This window comes from Rhinopithecus bieti, unplaced genomic scaffold, assembly GCF_001698545.2.
Source record: "Rhinopithecus bieti isolate Rb0 unplaced genomic scaffold, ASM169854v2 scaffold_35885, whole genome shotgun sequence".
In the NCBI taxonomy this organism is placed as follows: domain Eukaryota; kingdom Metazoa; phylum Chordata; class Mammalia; order Primates; family Cercopithecidae; genus Rhinopithecus; species Rhinopithecus bieti.
This window is the reverse complement of record NW_016815776.1, coordinates 1,685,315-1,702,379: the sequence shown is the minus strand read 5'-3', so window position 1 is coordinate 1,702,379 and position 17,065 is coordinate 1,685,315. Positions and strand designations below refer to the sequence as shown.

The window sequence follows — 17,065 nt, the reverse complement described above, 5'->3', positions numbered from 1 at the left end:
CCAAGTGAAGATATATGTGAAGACAAGGGAATTTACTCAGGAATTTAAAGTTTTCCCCCAAGAGAAGGATGATCAGAATTAGGAAGTGGGAGATGATGTTTAAAAGTGAACCATCTCACCAAATTTATCACATGAAGTACTCTGCTGACCTGTTGAGCTGTAGATCTTGAGGGCTGAAAGCCTTTTGCCTCTTCCATGACATTTCTCTCTTCATTTGGCTATCGGAGAATAAAGCAATGATAAAATGAGATATTTTTAAATCATAATTTACCTATGAACTTGGCCTAAATCCCAGATATCAGCTCTTAATTTTAAAAAAAGTATTTACTGCAGTTCAAAATCTGAAGTCATGAATGTACTTCCACCCTGTAGTTACAATAAATGAAGCTTGACATCCTGGCCACTCACCGTGACAAGTGGGTACTGTTTGGCTGGCCACAGATCAGCATGTGTTTCCTTCACCCATTCTTCCACAACAAAGGCTTCTTTTAATCCAGGGAATAGGTTTTCATACTCTGTTGGATCAGCAAGGGATTCTGCTGCTTTCTGATTGACTTTTGAGAGATTCTCTCTCCAGAGTTTCACTACCCTATTATAGACATCAAGGAACCGAACAGAGACTAAGTAAGTCTGCTCTCTTTTTATTGGAAACATTTCTTCCTAAAATTAAAAGTCTGTACCTTGAAACCTGACTGGGTAAGTAAGTTCGGGCCAGGAACGCAGCTTCTGGCAGCCGTCCAGTTCTAATCAAGAGCTCTAGGCAGGCATCAACCCTAAACATTAAAAAGGAAAGTTACTGTTACCAAGAATAAACACTATAATAATGGTACTTAACATAAAGGAAATTTAGTGTTGCAAAGCCAAAAATCTCCCCAATTTTCACGCATACATCTCATTTCTGTCACTTGTCTTTTAATGGTTGTTACATAACACACTCCAAGGGTATGAGGGATAAGACAGCTTTCCTGACTACTTTGAATCTACTTAATTTTAATAATTCCTAAGAACCTAAGGGGCCTTTCAAGAGGAGTTAAGGCAGGTTAGATTAGCAAATATTAAAGCCGTAAGGATATATGTCAGCAGAAATTCAGTTCCACAAGACAAATATGTAGGGCAGTGTCTCCAACATGGGAAGGGCCAGACAAGCCAGTTGTGCCCAGCAGAATACCAAAGTTATTTTTTCTTCTATTTTAATTTCATTTTTTTTCTGTGCAAGTTCTATGAAGTGGACAATGTGTTTCAGAATTCAGAACTTCTTGGATTTTCGAAAGGTGATACCATATGTATACTATGTATTACCTCACATCCTCAGCATGAAAAAGCCACAAACAGTACTTACGCAGGAATGTTAAATGCAATAAAAATGTACCAAGTTGGTATAAAAGCAACTAAAAATAGGAAAACAGAGTTCAGCTCAGGTCTTGCAATCAAAACAGTTATAAAATGTTTTCAGAATATTTTTGGATTTTTGAATTATGGATAAGGAATAGTGGGGTCTATTCTTACAGGCATATAAATTCATAAATACATTCACATACATACAATGGGGTGCACATTCAAAGTTCCATGGCGAAGTATGGGATTGTAAACAAACAATCAGTATGTAGGGGAAGGTTAAAGAATACTTTCAGGCCAGGTGCGGTGGCTCACACCTATAATCCCAGCACTTTGGGAGGACTAGGCAGGCAGATCACTTGAGGTCAGGAGTTTGAGACCAGCCTGGTCAACATGGTGAGACCCCGTCTCTATTAAAAATCCAAGCCGGGTGTGGTGGCACATGCTTGTAATCCCAGCTACTTGGGAGGCTGAAGCAGGAGAAGGGCTTGAACCAGGGAGACAAAGGCTGCAATTAGCCGAGATCATGCCACTGGACTCCAGCCTGGGCAACAGAGTGAGACTCCATCTCAAACAAAAAAAAAATACTTGTGTTTTTTATTTCATAATACTGCCAACTAATGTCCAAATAATTTGGTTTATGCTAACTCAGACTTAAAAATACAAGACATCTTTATGCTTTATAGTGTGCTCAAATCTAAAAGTAGCTGGCATACTTATCCCCTTTTGTTCTTGCCATAAATGGATCAAAATTATCCAATTTGGGTAAAATCACCTGCCCTTCAGGTACCTACTACAGCAGCTCAATAGCCTGCTGCAATCATAAAATAAAATGCTTCCACCATTAACTGGCAGGACTGTTGAGAAAGGTGTTTAACGTTTCTCCCACTTGAGCCTCCCTGAACAGCTCATTTAGCTCAAACATTTAGATCAGATGTACTAAAGGCATCTCTTGCTGAAGGTGAGTGCCACCAAGGCAGCACTGTCCTGCTCTGACTGCCTGGTCTATTCAACACCATTTAGCCATTCATCAGTTCTCTCTAGGGCTCATTCTTCACATCCCTCTCCAAAAACCATCCTCAGTGTAGAATTAATCAATCTTTTAAATTAATACTCACTTGCCCTGTAAAAAGTAGCTCATGAATGCCACATTATTTTTGCCATCTCTCTCCGCACCCTCTGCTAGCTTGTTCACCATATTAGCATTTCCAGAGGCAGTGGCCAAAAGCAGCAGGCCCCCATAATCCTGTGCATGGTGCAGGCACTCCTGGGCTAGGCCAAACTGACATTTACTAATGGCAAGTTCAGCAAGTTGTTTCCACTTCTGTTCTGACTGTAAGAAAAGAGTTTCCAAGTTAAAATATCTTTAGAAATAAGCATTTACATTTCCAACATTATTCTGTTAACTGTGCGGACAATGGAAGATACTTATATATAGAGAGAGCTGTGCTTAAGTTGGCTCTATCAAAATAAGAATGGCTAAAATGTACAATCAGGAAACGGAAATTATTCACATATACAAAATGAATTTAAACAAATCAATTTTAATGATGTGTGAATAATTATAATCAACCCATTATATTTTACCTTATAATTACACAGGAAAAGTAAAACCATCTCACTGGAGTTTTAAGGTAATTAGACTGCAATTATTTTAACAAGTGATTTAATACCGCTTTTTTGAAAGCATACAGAACTGTTTATGTCTTTAAATATTTCATAATAATATTATGTCTCACTTGTAGCTTTTCAAAACTCAAAATGCTGCATGTTTAGATGATCTTAACATAACTAAAATTTATTTTGCACATCCGAAATTAATTTACCAATAAATGCTAGTTTTAAACCACAATTGGGAGCCTCAATATACAAAGATCTATAAAAATATCATTACAAAAATGGTATTAACATTTCTCCCACTTGAGTCTCCCTGAACAGCTCATTTAGCTCAAACATTTAGACCAGATGTGCTAAGAGCATCTGTTGCTCAAGGTGAGTGCCACCAAGGTAGCACTGTCCTCCTCTGACTGCCTGCTCTATTCAATACCAAAAGACAAAGGGGTTGGGCTGTCTTTCAAAACCCCTTTTCAAAACCAATGTATTTTTAGCTAGTTTCAGACTCTGGCAAATGACTGCTATGTCTGTACTCTTAGGCTTTCCAGACTAGTTTACATACTGTTTTACATCTTATCTTGCAAAATATATCTCACTTAAGATATGAAAATAATTTTTCTTAAACAGAGTGCTAAGAATATCTCCAATGTAATCAATTTATGCAAAGTTTAACATAATACATCTTTTAAAAATACCAGAGACAATAACTTCACCAAAATGAGCCACTAATTTGCATTTGGGAAAACTTTAATAATAAAACATTATACCAAACACATAGAAGTACCTACTGACTTTCCCATCAGTTATGATAAATCATGAATTAGTACATACCTCTGCTTCTACTGCTAACTGGTATGCAATTTGTAACTCTCCAAGTTGAAGAGCAAGCTCAAAACGATGCTCAGGATCTGTGGATACTGTAAGAGCTTGCTGCTTGAAGCCCTAAACAGATTTTTAAAAATTACATACGTCATTTATGCATAAAAAATGTATGTATGTTTTATACACACACACACACACACACACACACACACACAGAGTGTACACACATTCACAGAGAAAATCATTTCTCTCTCAAACTAGAAACCCCACTATTTAATGAGAAGATGGAATTATTAAGGAGCCATTAAAGTAACTGGTAAGAACAAACCTGGCAGATAAAATATTCAGTGACAGAATTCTTCCTGTTTATTAGGATAATGGAAGCTTGCTAATGCTAAACTCAAGTAACTAGTAAAACTGAAAATGTAAATATAAACAGATATGTCAAAAAGAAAGGAATTTTGCAAAGTTGGGACTGAACAAGAATCATTTCAAAAGAAGAAAACTAGGCACAGCAGTGTAAACTTAGCTGTTGGTAATCTACTCAACTAGGCTGGGAAGTAGAGATCATCTAGTCCAATCCCTCATTTTGCACATAAGACTATTAGCAGTAAATGGGCAAAGAAAAGGGAGTCAAATTAAAACCTTCCAACTTTCTATCATCTGTAGGTCATAGCAAACATCGTGTATTCAGGTCCAGTCACCAATCAGTTGTCATTACCTATTCCTTTATTGTTGGTCTCAAGTCCAGCTTATCAGCAAGTATCCAAAAGACAGGAAGTCTAAAATTTCCTCCCCATGCTCCATTAAGGCATTAAGAACAAGCTTTTAAACCAGGGGTCTCCCAACCAACCGGTCTGTGGCCTGTTAGGAATCGGACCGCACAGCAGGGGGTAAGCAGTGGGTGGGTGAGTGAGCAAGCATTACCACCTAAACTCTGCCTCCTGTCAGATCTGTGATGGTATTAGATTCTCACAGGAGCGTAAACCCTGTTGTGAACTGTGCATGTGGTAGGTCTAGGTTCCGTGCTCCTTATGAGACTCTAATGCCTGGTGATCTGAGATGGAACAGTTTGATCCTGAAATGCAGCCCCTCCCGTCTGTGGAAAATTTGTCTGTCTGCCACGAAACCGGTCCCTGGTGCCAAAAAAGTTGGGGACCACTGTTGTAAATCAACTATTGTAATTATTAAATTAGCCTCTCCATGACAGACAGTACTGATGGGGTCATTTTTCGCTCTAGGGACGTCATGTGTTAGACTGAAAGCTCAGGGATAGTTTGCCTCTTCACCAGACTGAGAGGGAATGCTCAGTTACGGGATAGTCAAGATTGAGAAGCTGGACAGCTTTAGGGTTCTGTCTGGCTGTATCTTCAGGGTGGCTTTATCATCAAGTTTGAAATGTTTTAACTTAGCTTATACAGGCTGCCACCCCGCCCCCATCCATCCATGAATACGATGTAAATAAGGCATTCTAAATAACCGGAGTTACTTTTCTTCACTAGCATTGATATAGATAACATAAAACCCAAAAGTGGAGGATGGAAGATCTCTGGAACTAGTCAGATACAGCCAAGGGCAAAACAGATGAAATAAGGCAGACTAAATATATATGCTTTTGTTTTCTGCTAATTCCCTACTACTAATAAAATCACACTAAAAGGATTTTTTTTTTTAAAGACACGAACTCCCAACACACAGAAAGGGAGAGGAAACTAACAAAAGTTTGGAAGCTGGAAAGCTGGTGGAGGAATATAAACATTCTGTTAAAACAGCAGAGAAAACAAATCCTAAATCAGGAGTGAGAACAGCATAGAAACAATGTGATTTACACCCAGTGTGTCTCATGAGTGGTAGTGCTGAAAACAAATTGCCCTAAAAGCATTTAGAAACTCTAGATCTGCTCCCCTCTCCCATCTCTTGACAAAGAAGACGGGTTTATTCTTTGGAGAGGGCAAACTAAAGAGTCTCCAGACTAGGAGATTCCAAGCGTACTTGGAGGAAGAAGTACGGAGTATCAAAGGAAAACAGGAGATTATGAAAATGGATACAGAGACTCAATGAAATATTAAATACTGAGACTCCAAGGTATCTTCTATTGAGACCCCAGAATGATGGTGATTGGGGAGCTTTTCACTAAAATCTACTGAGCCCATGGGAAAAGACTTCAAAATACTAAAATGTCAACTCCATGAAGGCTACATGTCAGCAGAAACAGTGCCTAGTACATTGTTAAATTCATTACATAAATGGAAAGTCATAAAAAATTCATTAGCTAAAGATACTGACATTGAGACTCCCTAATCAAATGGGCCAACCACACCAGATACTGTGAAGTCCAAACCCAATATGCCCCATCCACAAATTCAGACCTTCTGATCTGTTTCTTGTACCTTCACTCTTAAGTGAGGGCCCAAGGACATCAGATACTTGAGGAAAATCACTAACAGGAAAGATGGAGATCAAAATGAAGCAATAAAAGGAACTTGAAGGAAGCATACCATATAGGGGGAAGAGAAAACTTCAAAATCTAAAAACAAAAATATATCATTCATATCTGTAGAAGGATAAGAGAAACTTTTATCTATAAACAATAAGATTTTAAAAGAGAATAGGAAAATCAGTGCAGGACATACAACATTAACCATTCCAGAAAGACAGAATACAGAAAACAAAGGAAAGAAATCACCATAGAACGATTCATGAAAATCTTTCAGAAATGTAGGACGTAAGTTTCCCATTAAAAAAACTCATCTAATAACTGGCAGGATTAATGAAAATTGATTCCTACCAAGGCCTACCATGATTATAACATTTCAGTACAACAGAGACGACATTCAGAAAGTTTCCACAGAGAAAAACCAGGTCATGTACTAAGAATGAGGAATAAAAACGGCTTTAGACTTAAACAATAACTACAAGGCAATGGAACAATGAGAGAAAATTACTTCCAACAATTCTATACCAGTTAAATGGTCGAATAGAATATGTTTTAGGGTAGAACAATGGCACTTTCAGATATTCAAAGTCACAAAACAATTTATCTCCCATTCACAACCCTTTTCTCAGGAAACTGCTGAAGGGCGCGCTCTCCCAAAATGAGGGAGCAAAGCAGGAAAGGAGATGGGGTATAAGAAACAATGGATCCAACAGGACAGAAGCAGAGGAAGCCCCAACATGATAGTGAGGGGAAATCCATGATGAGAACAGGAAAACCAGTGCAGTCTGAAGGAGACTAAGCAAACTGAAAGGAGATCTTTGGGAACTCTGGAGAACCAGCAAAGTCCAGGGAGAACTAATCACAGGTACACAGAAAATTAAGCAAAGGGGGAAAAAAGACAATTATAGACTCCAGGGAAAACAAAAATTGCAGGAAAGGAAAGCTAGATAATATGCTACATGGTTCACCTGTGAGCAGTGATTGCACAGCCATAATAATGTAAACATTTGAGTAGTGATCAATCAAAATTAGAACTATTCTGGGAGATGAAGGATAGGAAAGTGGCGTGTATGTGGTAGACGCAGGGGAATGAAAGAAGGCGAAATCCTCATCTTCTACAGGGGGAAGTCACAAGAAATGCCTAAGGCTAAGAAATGAAGAAACTGCTATACTGCATGAAGTTACAGAAATAAATACCAAAAGAATTAGATAAAATAAAGTAATTACCTCTAGGGAGCAGGAAGCAAAAAGGAGGGAGGGCTGCTTTTTTCTTAAACTTTGCAAAACTTATTTTATGCTTTGCACATATGTAACTTTGCTTAAAAAACACTACATAAGAAAAAGTCATGTCATGGTACATTTTATGTTATATGTATTTTAATCACAATTTTTTTAAAAAGCAGATGGGATAACGAGAAAATGTAGTGTAGAATTGAAAATATCAGGAAACTGGAAAAGAAGCACAGAAGAGGAAGACTGATAAATCACTTCTAACATTTAAAGGGGGCACTGAGAAAGCAGAAGGAAGAGTGTAAGAAGGGTGCATCATATGCTGTAACAAGTGCCTTAAACTCACAGGAGAAATTCTATTGCCACAGAAATCAGTTGGCAATTAAGAAATAAAGTTTTTCAACTCCATACTAATTTGCTTTCAAATTGCTAGTTTTAAAAAACAAAAAGAAAACACAAAACAAAACCGCTTACCTGTTTTCCAAAAGTGTGCAACTCTGGTCCTCTGTTCTTTTGGAATGGTAGGAAGGACCTTATCAGCCATGCTAAAGTCCCTCCGCATGACAGCTGTCTGGTATTCCAGGACTGAAACCAGCAGGGAATAGCTAACGATGTTCAATTCTTTATCCCCCAGATAAAGCCTGTTGTCTTTAGGAATGTAGCCTAGGAGATACATCGTCCTATAAAAGACACAGAAACCAAGTTAGAAATTCAAATCTGCAATTACACAAACACACACTCTGCCAACCTGCCTCTTGCTCAAAACCTTCCCATCTGATTGATACATTTTTGGTTAACAATAGACAACCTACTAAAACTATACCATTGAAAAATCAGCCTATCATTGCTACAAGCCAGCAACAGATTTTGCTAAAATATAGGACAAATGCAAAATGATACTCAGGTACCTGTCCAAGTGGGCAATGGTGACTATTTCTCCTCCAACATAATAATTTAATCTGTTCACAGAACTTGTGTAAATGAAGCAATCGCCTACCCAAAGCCCCGTTTTCACAATTTCCTGAATCTCACCAAGAACCTGCAGAAAGAAAATAAAGACTATTACTTTATCCAACATCAGAAATTTCTCAATAAAAAGCTGAATATATTTGAGGGTGATATGGTAGAATAAGGAATGCAAAGTAAAATCCTTCCTATTTCCAGAAAGAAAAATTTTCCTTGGAATTTTTTTTGAGATGGAGTCTCTGTTGCCCAGGCTAGAGTACAGTGGTGTAACCTCTGCTCACTGCCAACCTCCACCTCCCGGATTCAAGTGATTCTCCTGCCTCAGCCTCCCAAGTAGCTGGGATTACAGGTGCCTGCCACCATGCCTGGCTAATTTTTATGTTTTTCGCAGAGACGGGGTTTCACCATGCCAAGTTAAGGTCAGGTCTTAAACTCCTGACCTCAAGTGATCTACCCACTTTGGCCTCCCAAAGTGCTGCGATTATAGGTGTGAGCCACTGCAACTGGCTGGAATTTCTTTCTTCATTTAAGAACAGATTCCTACTCAATATAACCCTTAGGCTCAAAACAGAAAAAAACAAAACAAAACAGATTCCTAGATTAGTATTTGTAATGTGAAATCTCATTGTTGGGCCAAAACCATGATATAAAAGAACACTGATCTAAACTTAGACCCTTCATAACTTGAAAATGAAATATTAAGTATTTCACAAAATCTAGGGTATCTGCATAATGAATGATTTACCATTTGGGAGCTCATTTAAGTTACTGACTAAATAGTCTTAGGACCAAAACAACTACAATTTCTTTACTGAAAGATATCAAAGTAAGTCTAAAGAATTCCTAAAATCAAAGCACAAATTTCTTTTAAACGTATTTTCAAAGTTTGAACTATGAGTCAAGATTTTAATTTTCACATTTCACCAGAAATCCTTAAATGCTGTCTCCTCAAACCTAATTTATAACGAAATGTTAAAATCAGTGAAGTCTGTTGTAAGAATATAAATCATTTAAATACAAAGCTAAAAGCGAAAGTTGTGCTGATGCAATTACCTCAAAGGCATCTTCAATGCCATCTTCAGTAACTCCCTCATGTGTTTCCTGTGCAGCCAAGACTTTTTCTGACAGATACTTAAGGATAAAAAATGATTCCTCAGTAGCAATACAGACTAGCTCTCCAGAGTCAGACCAGAAAATCTGCAACACAACAAAATCATAGACAACTGATTTGGATTTCTGAGTGGATATGACAAACTGCACATACTTGGTTTCCTACAACATTTATATTCTTACATCAAGATAATAAGTATTCACTTAACAATTTTATGTGGCATTATTTGGGAGGGTGGCCAGGGCAGGGCTATGCTATTTAGCCTAGCAATAGAAAGTCCAAAGTGAGACAGGAAAGGAGAGCTGTCAGTAAACACTGATTGTGCTACATAGAGGACCAGTAGCCTGTTCCCTATTGCTCTAAAACAGTGTTTATCACTTTTTCTTTTTTTTTCATTTTCACCCACCCTCCCTAGAAGTCTTTCTGGACATTTTTCTAATCACCTCCCCCAATGAAATGTTAATACCACAGATATACATACATAATGCATACACATATGTATAGCTATGCTTTATTCATAAAGAGTAAGCCCCCCAAGCCAATTTTTACACCCATTGAGAATGCACACTCTAGAACCAGACCCCAGAAAAGCTGGTTTGTTTCCACAGATAATCTCCTGACAGTGAAAACTGTCAAAGCAGCAGGCAGTTCTAAAGGTAAACACTTTGTCACTGGAGATGGTCACCTCAAGTTCAAGCAGCTATCATCAAAACATATGAAAAGGTTTTCTGAACTACGTGGAAGAAGGCATTTCCAAGTCAAGAATTCTCTGACTTCTTGTTGTCAAAGCATACTTTTTTCCTCTGTCAAAATGGCACTGCCACTTACCTCCAATTGCTCAAAAAATCAGGATTGTCATACCCTAATGAGGCCGTAGACAATGTGTATTTCAAAAGTATAAAAAGTTATTTAAATTCTAAGTGCTGTTTTATATTTTAAATGGCTTTTGATAATGGAAGAGGGACAGCAGGGTACAAGGCACTTCTTGGCCTTAGGGACCCAGAACTCATCACAAAAATAAATATTCCAAAAACAACAACAGAGAGGGAAACTCACATGTTTGGGCTGAATTTCAATTCTTCGTATGAGTTCTGTATTGTCCCAGTCATAGAAAGCTAAGCCATTTACAGATCTGACTCCCAATAAGAAGCCGCCGTAGATACCTAAAGGGAACATAAAAAGAGTTTTGCTTAGGCATTTTGGAGCCATTACAAAGAATTTAAAAATGTAATATGTAGACCACACTCACTTTCTGCTCCAAAATCTGGTTTAAACGATTTTTTTTCCTTAAAGTTCTTAAATATCTTTACAACACTGTTGCTCTCTCTTATTGCATACCTGGGAGAAAAAAGGGAAGGCAAACATAACATGTTATATACTACATCATAATTCCACCAAATGTTGGAAATATCTTCAAATATTTTCAGTAATTATGCAAAATATAAAATAAATATTTGAAGATTCTCTGATGTACTGTTTTCCTAAGAGATCAGAGAACTCCTTACAGTTGGACAAATGAAGAAAGAGTTTTTTACTGTATATGACATGAATTACTAGGGCTTACAAACCACTTTAGTAAATAAAAATGACCCAAATGTCCGTAATAGGTGAATGCTTAAACAAATTTTAGTATATTCATATAATGGAATAATACTCTGCAAATAAACCAATTACTGATCCAGGCAAGAATATGGATGAATCTCAAAAAACATTATACTGAACAAAAGATGCTAGACACAAGAGTACATACCATATGATTCCATTTATATGAAACTCTAAAGACAACTCTAATCCATATAGAGACAAGAGGCTCTCATCAGTGTTCTCCTGGGCCTGGGGAATGGGTGGGTAGGGGGTGTGGACAGACTGTTAATGGAGACAAGGGGATTTTGGGGGGATGATAGAAATGTTCTATAATTTGATTGTGTTACTGGTTACGGATTACATACGTTTGCCCAAATATACTGACATGAACAGTAGTCCTCCCTTATCCACGGGGGATACGTTCTAAGCCCCAGTGGATGCCTGAAACCTCAGACAGTACTGAACCCTATATACACTATGTTTTTTCCTAAATGTAAGGTGGATAGCATATACAATGTGGATAGATATGCCAGGCAAAGGGATGATTCACGTCCCAGGTGGGATGGCTCAAGATTTCATCATGCAACTCAGAACACTGGGCAATTTAAAACTTGTGAGTTATTTATTTCTGGACTTTACCACTTAATATTTTTGGAACACAGTTGACTGTGGGTAACTAAAACTGCAGGAAGGGAAACCACAGATGGGGGGACCGCTGTACAATTAAATGATACATTCTGTCTTCTGTAAATCATACCTCAATAAAGGTGATTTAAATAATAAAAACTGTGACAAATGGCTCATTAGTCAGCAATGATCAGCAACAACATTATATTCAGGCTCTGCCTTGAAAAAAGTGGCTGTGGCTATCACTGGATATTTGAGATTGTGTGAGGAAGTGGTGTGATGAGGGCTTTGCTCAGGACAGGAAAGATGCTGAGCAAGGCCTTGGCTGGATAAAGCTGAAAAAAAGGAACTGTCAAAATAGAGGAAGAGGTATGCTCAGAGAGGGCAATTCATCAACTATAATTTTGCTTAAGATAATACAGTACATTTCAATACACAGAACTATATGTATATAAGTGTATTTAGGAAATTTATGAAAAGATCAGAACAATTCCATACCTCTCAATAAATCTTACTGTTGTTAACATTTAAAAAAATGTATCTTATTACGCAGTGCTGAGCTTAAGTTACCCCACTGTTGGGGGCAAGATGCAACATAAAATGTGAGGCAAACAAAACTAAAAAAAAACTGTGAAGATGTAATTCACTTGTGTGGTCTGAAAACACTAAACCCCTAATGTTTATTACATGCATTAAACAGGAATGAAAAAGGAACCAGAGCCAATGACTAGTAAAAAAGTCAGAGTTAAATGATCTTTCCTGCTTTTAATGAGAACATTTTATGAACATTCTGAATTCAGACAGAAATTTGTTAAGAATGGGCAGCGGGTCCTATCACAGAAAATAAGTTTTAAAAAAGATTTCATAAATTTCTCATCAAAATGATCAAATCACAATATCATCCCCAAGTAGCTCACAAAGGGCAGTAGAACCAGGACACCACATCATAGGGAGGGCATGCCAAGGCCTGCCAAAGCAGACATGAGGGTCTACTGTGCCCTAAGCCCATAAAGCACCCGGTCCTGCCATGGGCTCCACCAAAGAAATGGGTGCTGGGTCCTCAGTTAAATGGGATTATTTTATCAGTTTGAGTGAGCCAGCTCAACACAGAACAAAGAAAGGACAAAGACAGCTCACGCTATACAGTTGCCTCTGACTTTAATCTTCTTACGGACAGCTCTGATGAGAACTGTTTTTTAACACGGAGAAGCGCAGCCCACATCAAGCCTTGAGAGTCCTCAAGCAGCACACAACACATCTGCAATCACGGCAAGCTGACTATCACGCAGCCAAAACTTACTCTGAAGAATCGTGGGCCCATGCAAACTCCTGAGCAGATCCAAAGCTCTTGTTTCTCAATGCCATTGCTGTGTAGATGATATACTCCCCATCACCACACACCACCACAAACCTAGAAATCACAGAAGCCAGGGAGGAAAGTACAAAGGACCAAAGACATATAGAAGTTAAGAAACAATAATTCTTGTTATGGTAAAAGAATTCTAATAACAAATGTTATTTTAGTTCATTATTACAATTTAACGTCTTTTAAAAGTTATACTTCTTTGAATACAAAGCTACAAAAAAAATTCTAGCCAACAAATTAAAAAGGAAATTATGAATACAGCATTACTGCTGAAATGTTATTGGAATGGCCTTCTCATAAATAAAGGCAACTGGAGACAGGAAGGTGAGAATGGCTGGAGATGCAAAGGAGGAGGATTCCAATTATTCAACCAGTATTTGTTGAGCACCAAGATGCATAGCACTTTGCTCATAACATTTATACCACAGGAAGGCACTATATTATTACAAAGACTATCTTCATTTTAAAGCTGATCACTCAAATGAATAAAAATATCTCACTCCAGTTTTTAAAGATTGTTAAATTAATCAAAATACAGAGGATATTTTAACATTTAAATACTGAGAAAAAGACAATGGCCGGGCGCGGTGGCTCAAGCCTGTAATCCCAGCACTTTGGGAGGCCGAGACGGGCGGATCACGAGGTCAGGAGATCGAGACCATCCTGGCTAACATGGTGAAACCCCGTCTCTACTAAAAAAAAAAATACAAAAAACTAGCCGGGCGAGGTGGCGGGCGCCTGTAGTCCCAGCTACTCCGGAGGCTGAGGCAGGAGAATGGCGTAAACCCGGGAGGCGGAGCTTGCAGTGAGCTGAGATCCGGCCACTGCACTCCAGCCTGGGCGACAGAGCAAGACTCCGTCTCAAAAAAAAAAAGAAAAAAGAAAAAAGAAAAAAAGACAATGCTGCATAGTCAACTAAAATTTTCCCAATGGACATAAAACAAGTATCTTTAAAGTTATTTATAACACCGTAAAGGCTGGTATCAAAAGACTGGCAAAGGCAAAACTTACAGCCAAGAATGTTTTATGATTTTTTTTTTTTTTGAGACGGAGTCTTGCTCTGTCGCCCAGGCTGGAGTGCGGTGGCCGAATCTCAGCTCACTGCAAGCTCCGCCTCCCGGGTTTATGCCATTCTCCTGCCTCAGCCTCCGGAGTAGCTGGGACTACAGGCGCCCGCCACCTCGCCCGGCTATTTTTTTGTATTTTAGTAGAGACGAGGTTTCACTGTGTTAGCCAGGATGGTCTCGATCTCCTGACCTCGTGATCCGCCCATCTCGGCCTCCCAAAGTGCTGGGATTACAGGCTTGAGCCACCGCGCCCGGCCATGTTTTATGATATTAAGGGAAATGCGCATAATTCATTCTTAACCTTCATAAGACAATTACGTTACAAATAATTATGGATACCATTTACTGAACTAGGCAGCATACTTGGTTTATATCTTTTGTCTTTTTCAATATTCAGCATAACACTATAAGATGCCCAGACCTGCTGTAAAATAATTTTAAAGCTCCACAGATTTAGACTTCACTGTGCTAGAAACTCCTCTCTCACAAGATGTTTGGTGACTTATAAATCTTAAGGGAGAAATTAAACTGACAGTTCAAATCACAAATAAGAAACAGAATTATTACCAATCCCAAAACTTTTTCAAAAGACACCTATTTCAGAGTCAGGTTTTCTTCTTAAGAGCAGTGAGTCAGCAAGCATTTAGAGAGGGCACCTCCTAAGTCTCAGCATAAGACATACTCCTTGCCCTCAAAGGAGCACATAAGAACACAAACTCAATGCATGTGAAATAACAGTAAACAGTACTATTTAACTATTCAAAATTGTGTGGTATAGAACAAGGCCAGAGGGGAAACATGCTCCATCTTTTGTGCCAACTTTATCAAATGGCATGGCTGCCTGCAGCTGTACTGAGGACTATGAGGCCAGGGCAAAAGCACATTGAGGAATGATTAGAGATGCCAACCACAGGGCAAGAGTAGACTGTGGATCTGCAAACCTGTTCTAACATACACAGAAGCTGAGAGACAAATTTTGGTGATGGCTTACCGCCCATTAGGATTGTGCTGAATAGTCTGAGGGTATATTTCACAACTGCCCATATCCTTTACTGCCAGTGGCAATCTTTCTCCATCTTTAATTTCAGCATCTCCCATTGCTTTTAGGTTGGCCTGCTGGACTTCTGAATGCTTGGCCCAAATTATCTTTCCATTGGCATCCATGGACATGGCAGGTTCCTCCCGACCAAGCTGAAAGAAAGACAAATAACTTTCAACAATGAAAAGGAAAATGAATAAAACCACAACAAAACAGATTATTTTTTCACCTAACAGAGAGCTCCGTTTCCTTTCTTCTACTTTAAATCTTCATTGCTTAATGTCTAGTGCTTAATGAAAGAAGTGCCAGTTTTACAAAACTGGTGACTTGGAAGATGATGGTACTAAAATACAAAGAAAATGGTTTTGCCTATGTCCACCTACTGAGAGGGATAGTATAATTACCTTAACAATGATGCTCCCTTCATCATAGCCCAAAGCGACATTGTTTGACCCTCTTAGACTGGCCACGCACCATACCCTCTCCATTCCATAATTCAGTGTGCTCTCAAGCCGGTAGGTGCTTGAATGCCAAATACGTACTGTTCCTAAAAAGAACAATGTAAATATTCCCTTTTGACACAAACATCCGATGATAAACTGTCAGGTGAAAGAGAGCCATAGAAGTCTTTCTATTCAAATAGATAACACTTGTGGCAGCTTAATGACCAATTTTTTGATCTACTGTCTTTAAATGATTTTTAAAAGCAACATAAACATAACAGATAACGTGTAAGAAACAAAAACTAAGAATTATGATTTTAAACATGAAATAATAACAGGATTTCCTGGGTAGAGTGTTTCCTATGTGCCAGATGCTTTCTACGCATGATTTCTTCTCACTATAATCCTATGAAGCAGATATATATGTTTCCATTTCATAATCTGCCCAAACCACATATTCATAACATAACAGAGACTGATTTTGAATCCAGGTTTGTTTGACTCCAAAGCACATGCTTTTTCAGTTTTTCTTCAGGACATGTGAGGGTCCTCTTAAGTGACAGAATCAAAATACATGAGGATGATGATGATGATGATGATGAATATAATGCCCCTTTACTCTTTTATAGCTTAAGTCTGGTACTTTACTAAAAATACCAAAATCCTTGGAAACCTCCAGTTATAATGCAGAGACATTACTTGCTTTAAATGCCCACTAAGTAGTAGTTACCAGCACAGGAATAAACATACCCTTCTAACTTACCATCTTCTGAACCTGTGATAATGATTGGCAACTCAGGATGAAAGCTGGCACAGGACACATTTTGGGCATGTCCTTCCAGTGTCTGCACACATGTTTTATTCTGTAATTAAGACATAGAAAACATTTTTTATTAGTGAAAAACATGTAACCAGCCCACCCTTAATCTTCTCAATGTACAGATACATTATAAATGATAGTAGTCATGACAATCTAAATAATATCCAATACAAAAGTTTTTGACATAGGATGATCTTGTTGTATATATGAATATTTTATCTAATTACTTTGTAAAATAAATGTAAATGTAACTATCATATTTAAAGAAGCGGAAAAAACCCAAGAAGGCTTTCATCTGAATATTATTTCCCCAAATTCTCAGGGTAATAGATTTTCCCCTTAAAACCCACACTTACTATCACTGGCTAAGTAGACAGTACTGCTTTAGCCTTTAATATTTTTATTCTGGATTTAAGTACAAATGTGAAAATGTTTCAAGGTGAAACAGACTCTCTAGGCCTCATTTTATTAATTGCTTACGGGAACTTTTTTTTTTTAATTTTTTTTATTATTATACTTTAAGTTCTAGGGTACATGTGCATAACATGTAGGTTTGTTACATATGTATACTTGTGCCATGTTGGTGTGCTGCACCCATCAACTC

At 38.1% G+C, this 17,065-nt stretch overlaps 1 protein-coding gene across 1 annotated transcript in view; it reads right to left on the bottom strand.

The window, feature by feature from the left end:
- COPB2 (coat protein complex I subunit beta 2) overlaps positions 1 to 17,065 on the bottom strand; it is a 36,575-nt gene that overhangs the window by 823 nt on the left and 18,687 nt on the right. The window contains exons 6-20 of the mRNA XM_017853670.1: positions 16,405 to 16,508; positions 15,603 to 15,745; positions 15,151 to 15,350; positions 13,027 to 13,137; positions 10,765 to 10,853; positions 10,572 to 10,678; positions 9,458 to 9,601; positions 8,347 to 8,477; positions 7,913 to 8,118; positions 5,226 to 5,326; positions 3,781 to 3,891; positions 2,454 to 2,668; positions 681 to 773; positions 409 to 589; positions 150 to 218 (exon numbers count right to left, since the gene is read on the bottom strand). Coding sequence (XP_017709159.1) covers positions 150 to 218; positions 409 to 589; positions 681 to 773; positions 2,454 to 2,668; positions 3,781 to 3,891; positions 5,226 to 5,326; positions 7,913 to 8,118; positions 8,347 to 8,477; positions 9,458 to 9,601; positions 10,572 to 10,678; positions 10,765 to 10,853; positions 13,027 to 13,137; positions 15,151 to 15,350; positions 15,603 to 15,745; positions 16,405 to 16,508 — 2,005 coding nt within the window. The remainder of the gene's footprint in view (positions 1 to 149; positions 219 to 408; positions 590 to 680; positions 774 to 2,453; positions 2,669 to 3,780; positions 3,892 to 5,225; positions 5,327 to 7,912; positions 8,119 to 8,346; positions 8,478 to 9,457; positions 9,602 to 10,571; positions 10,679 to 10,764; positions 10,854 to 13,026; positions 13,138 to 15,150; positions 15,351 to 15,602; positions 15,746 to 16,404; positions 16,509 to 17,065) is intronic.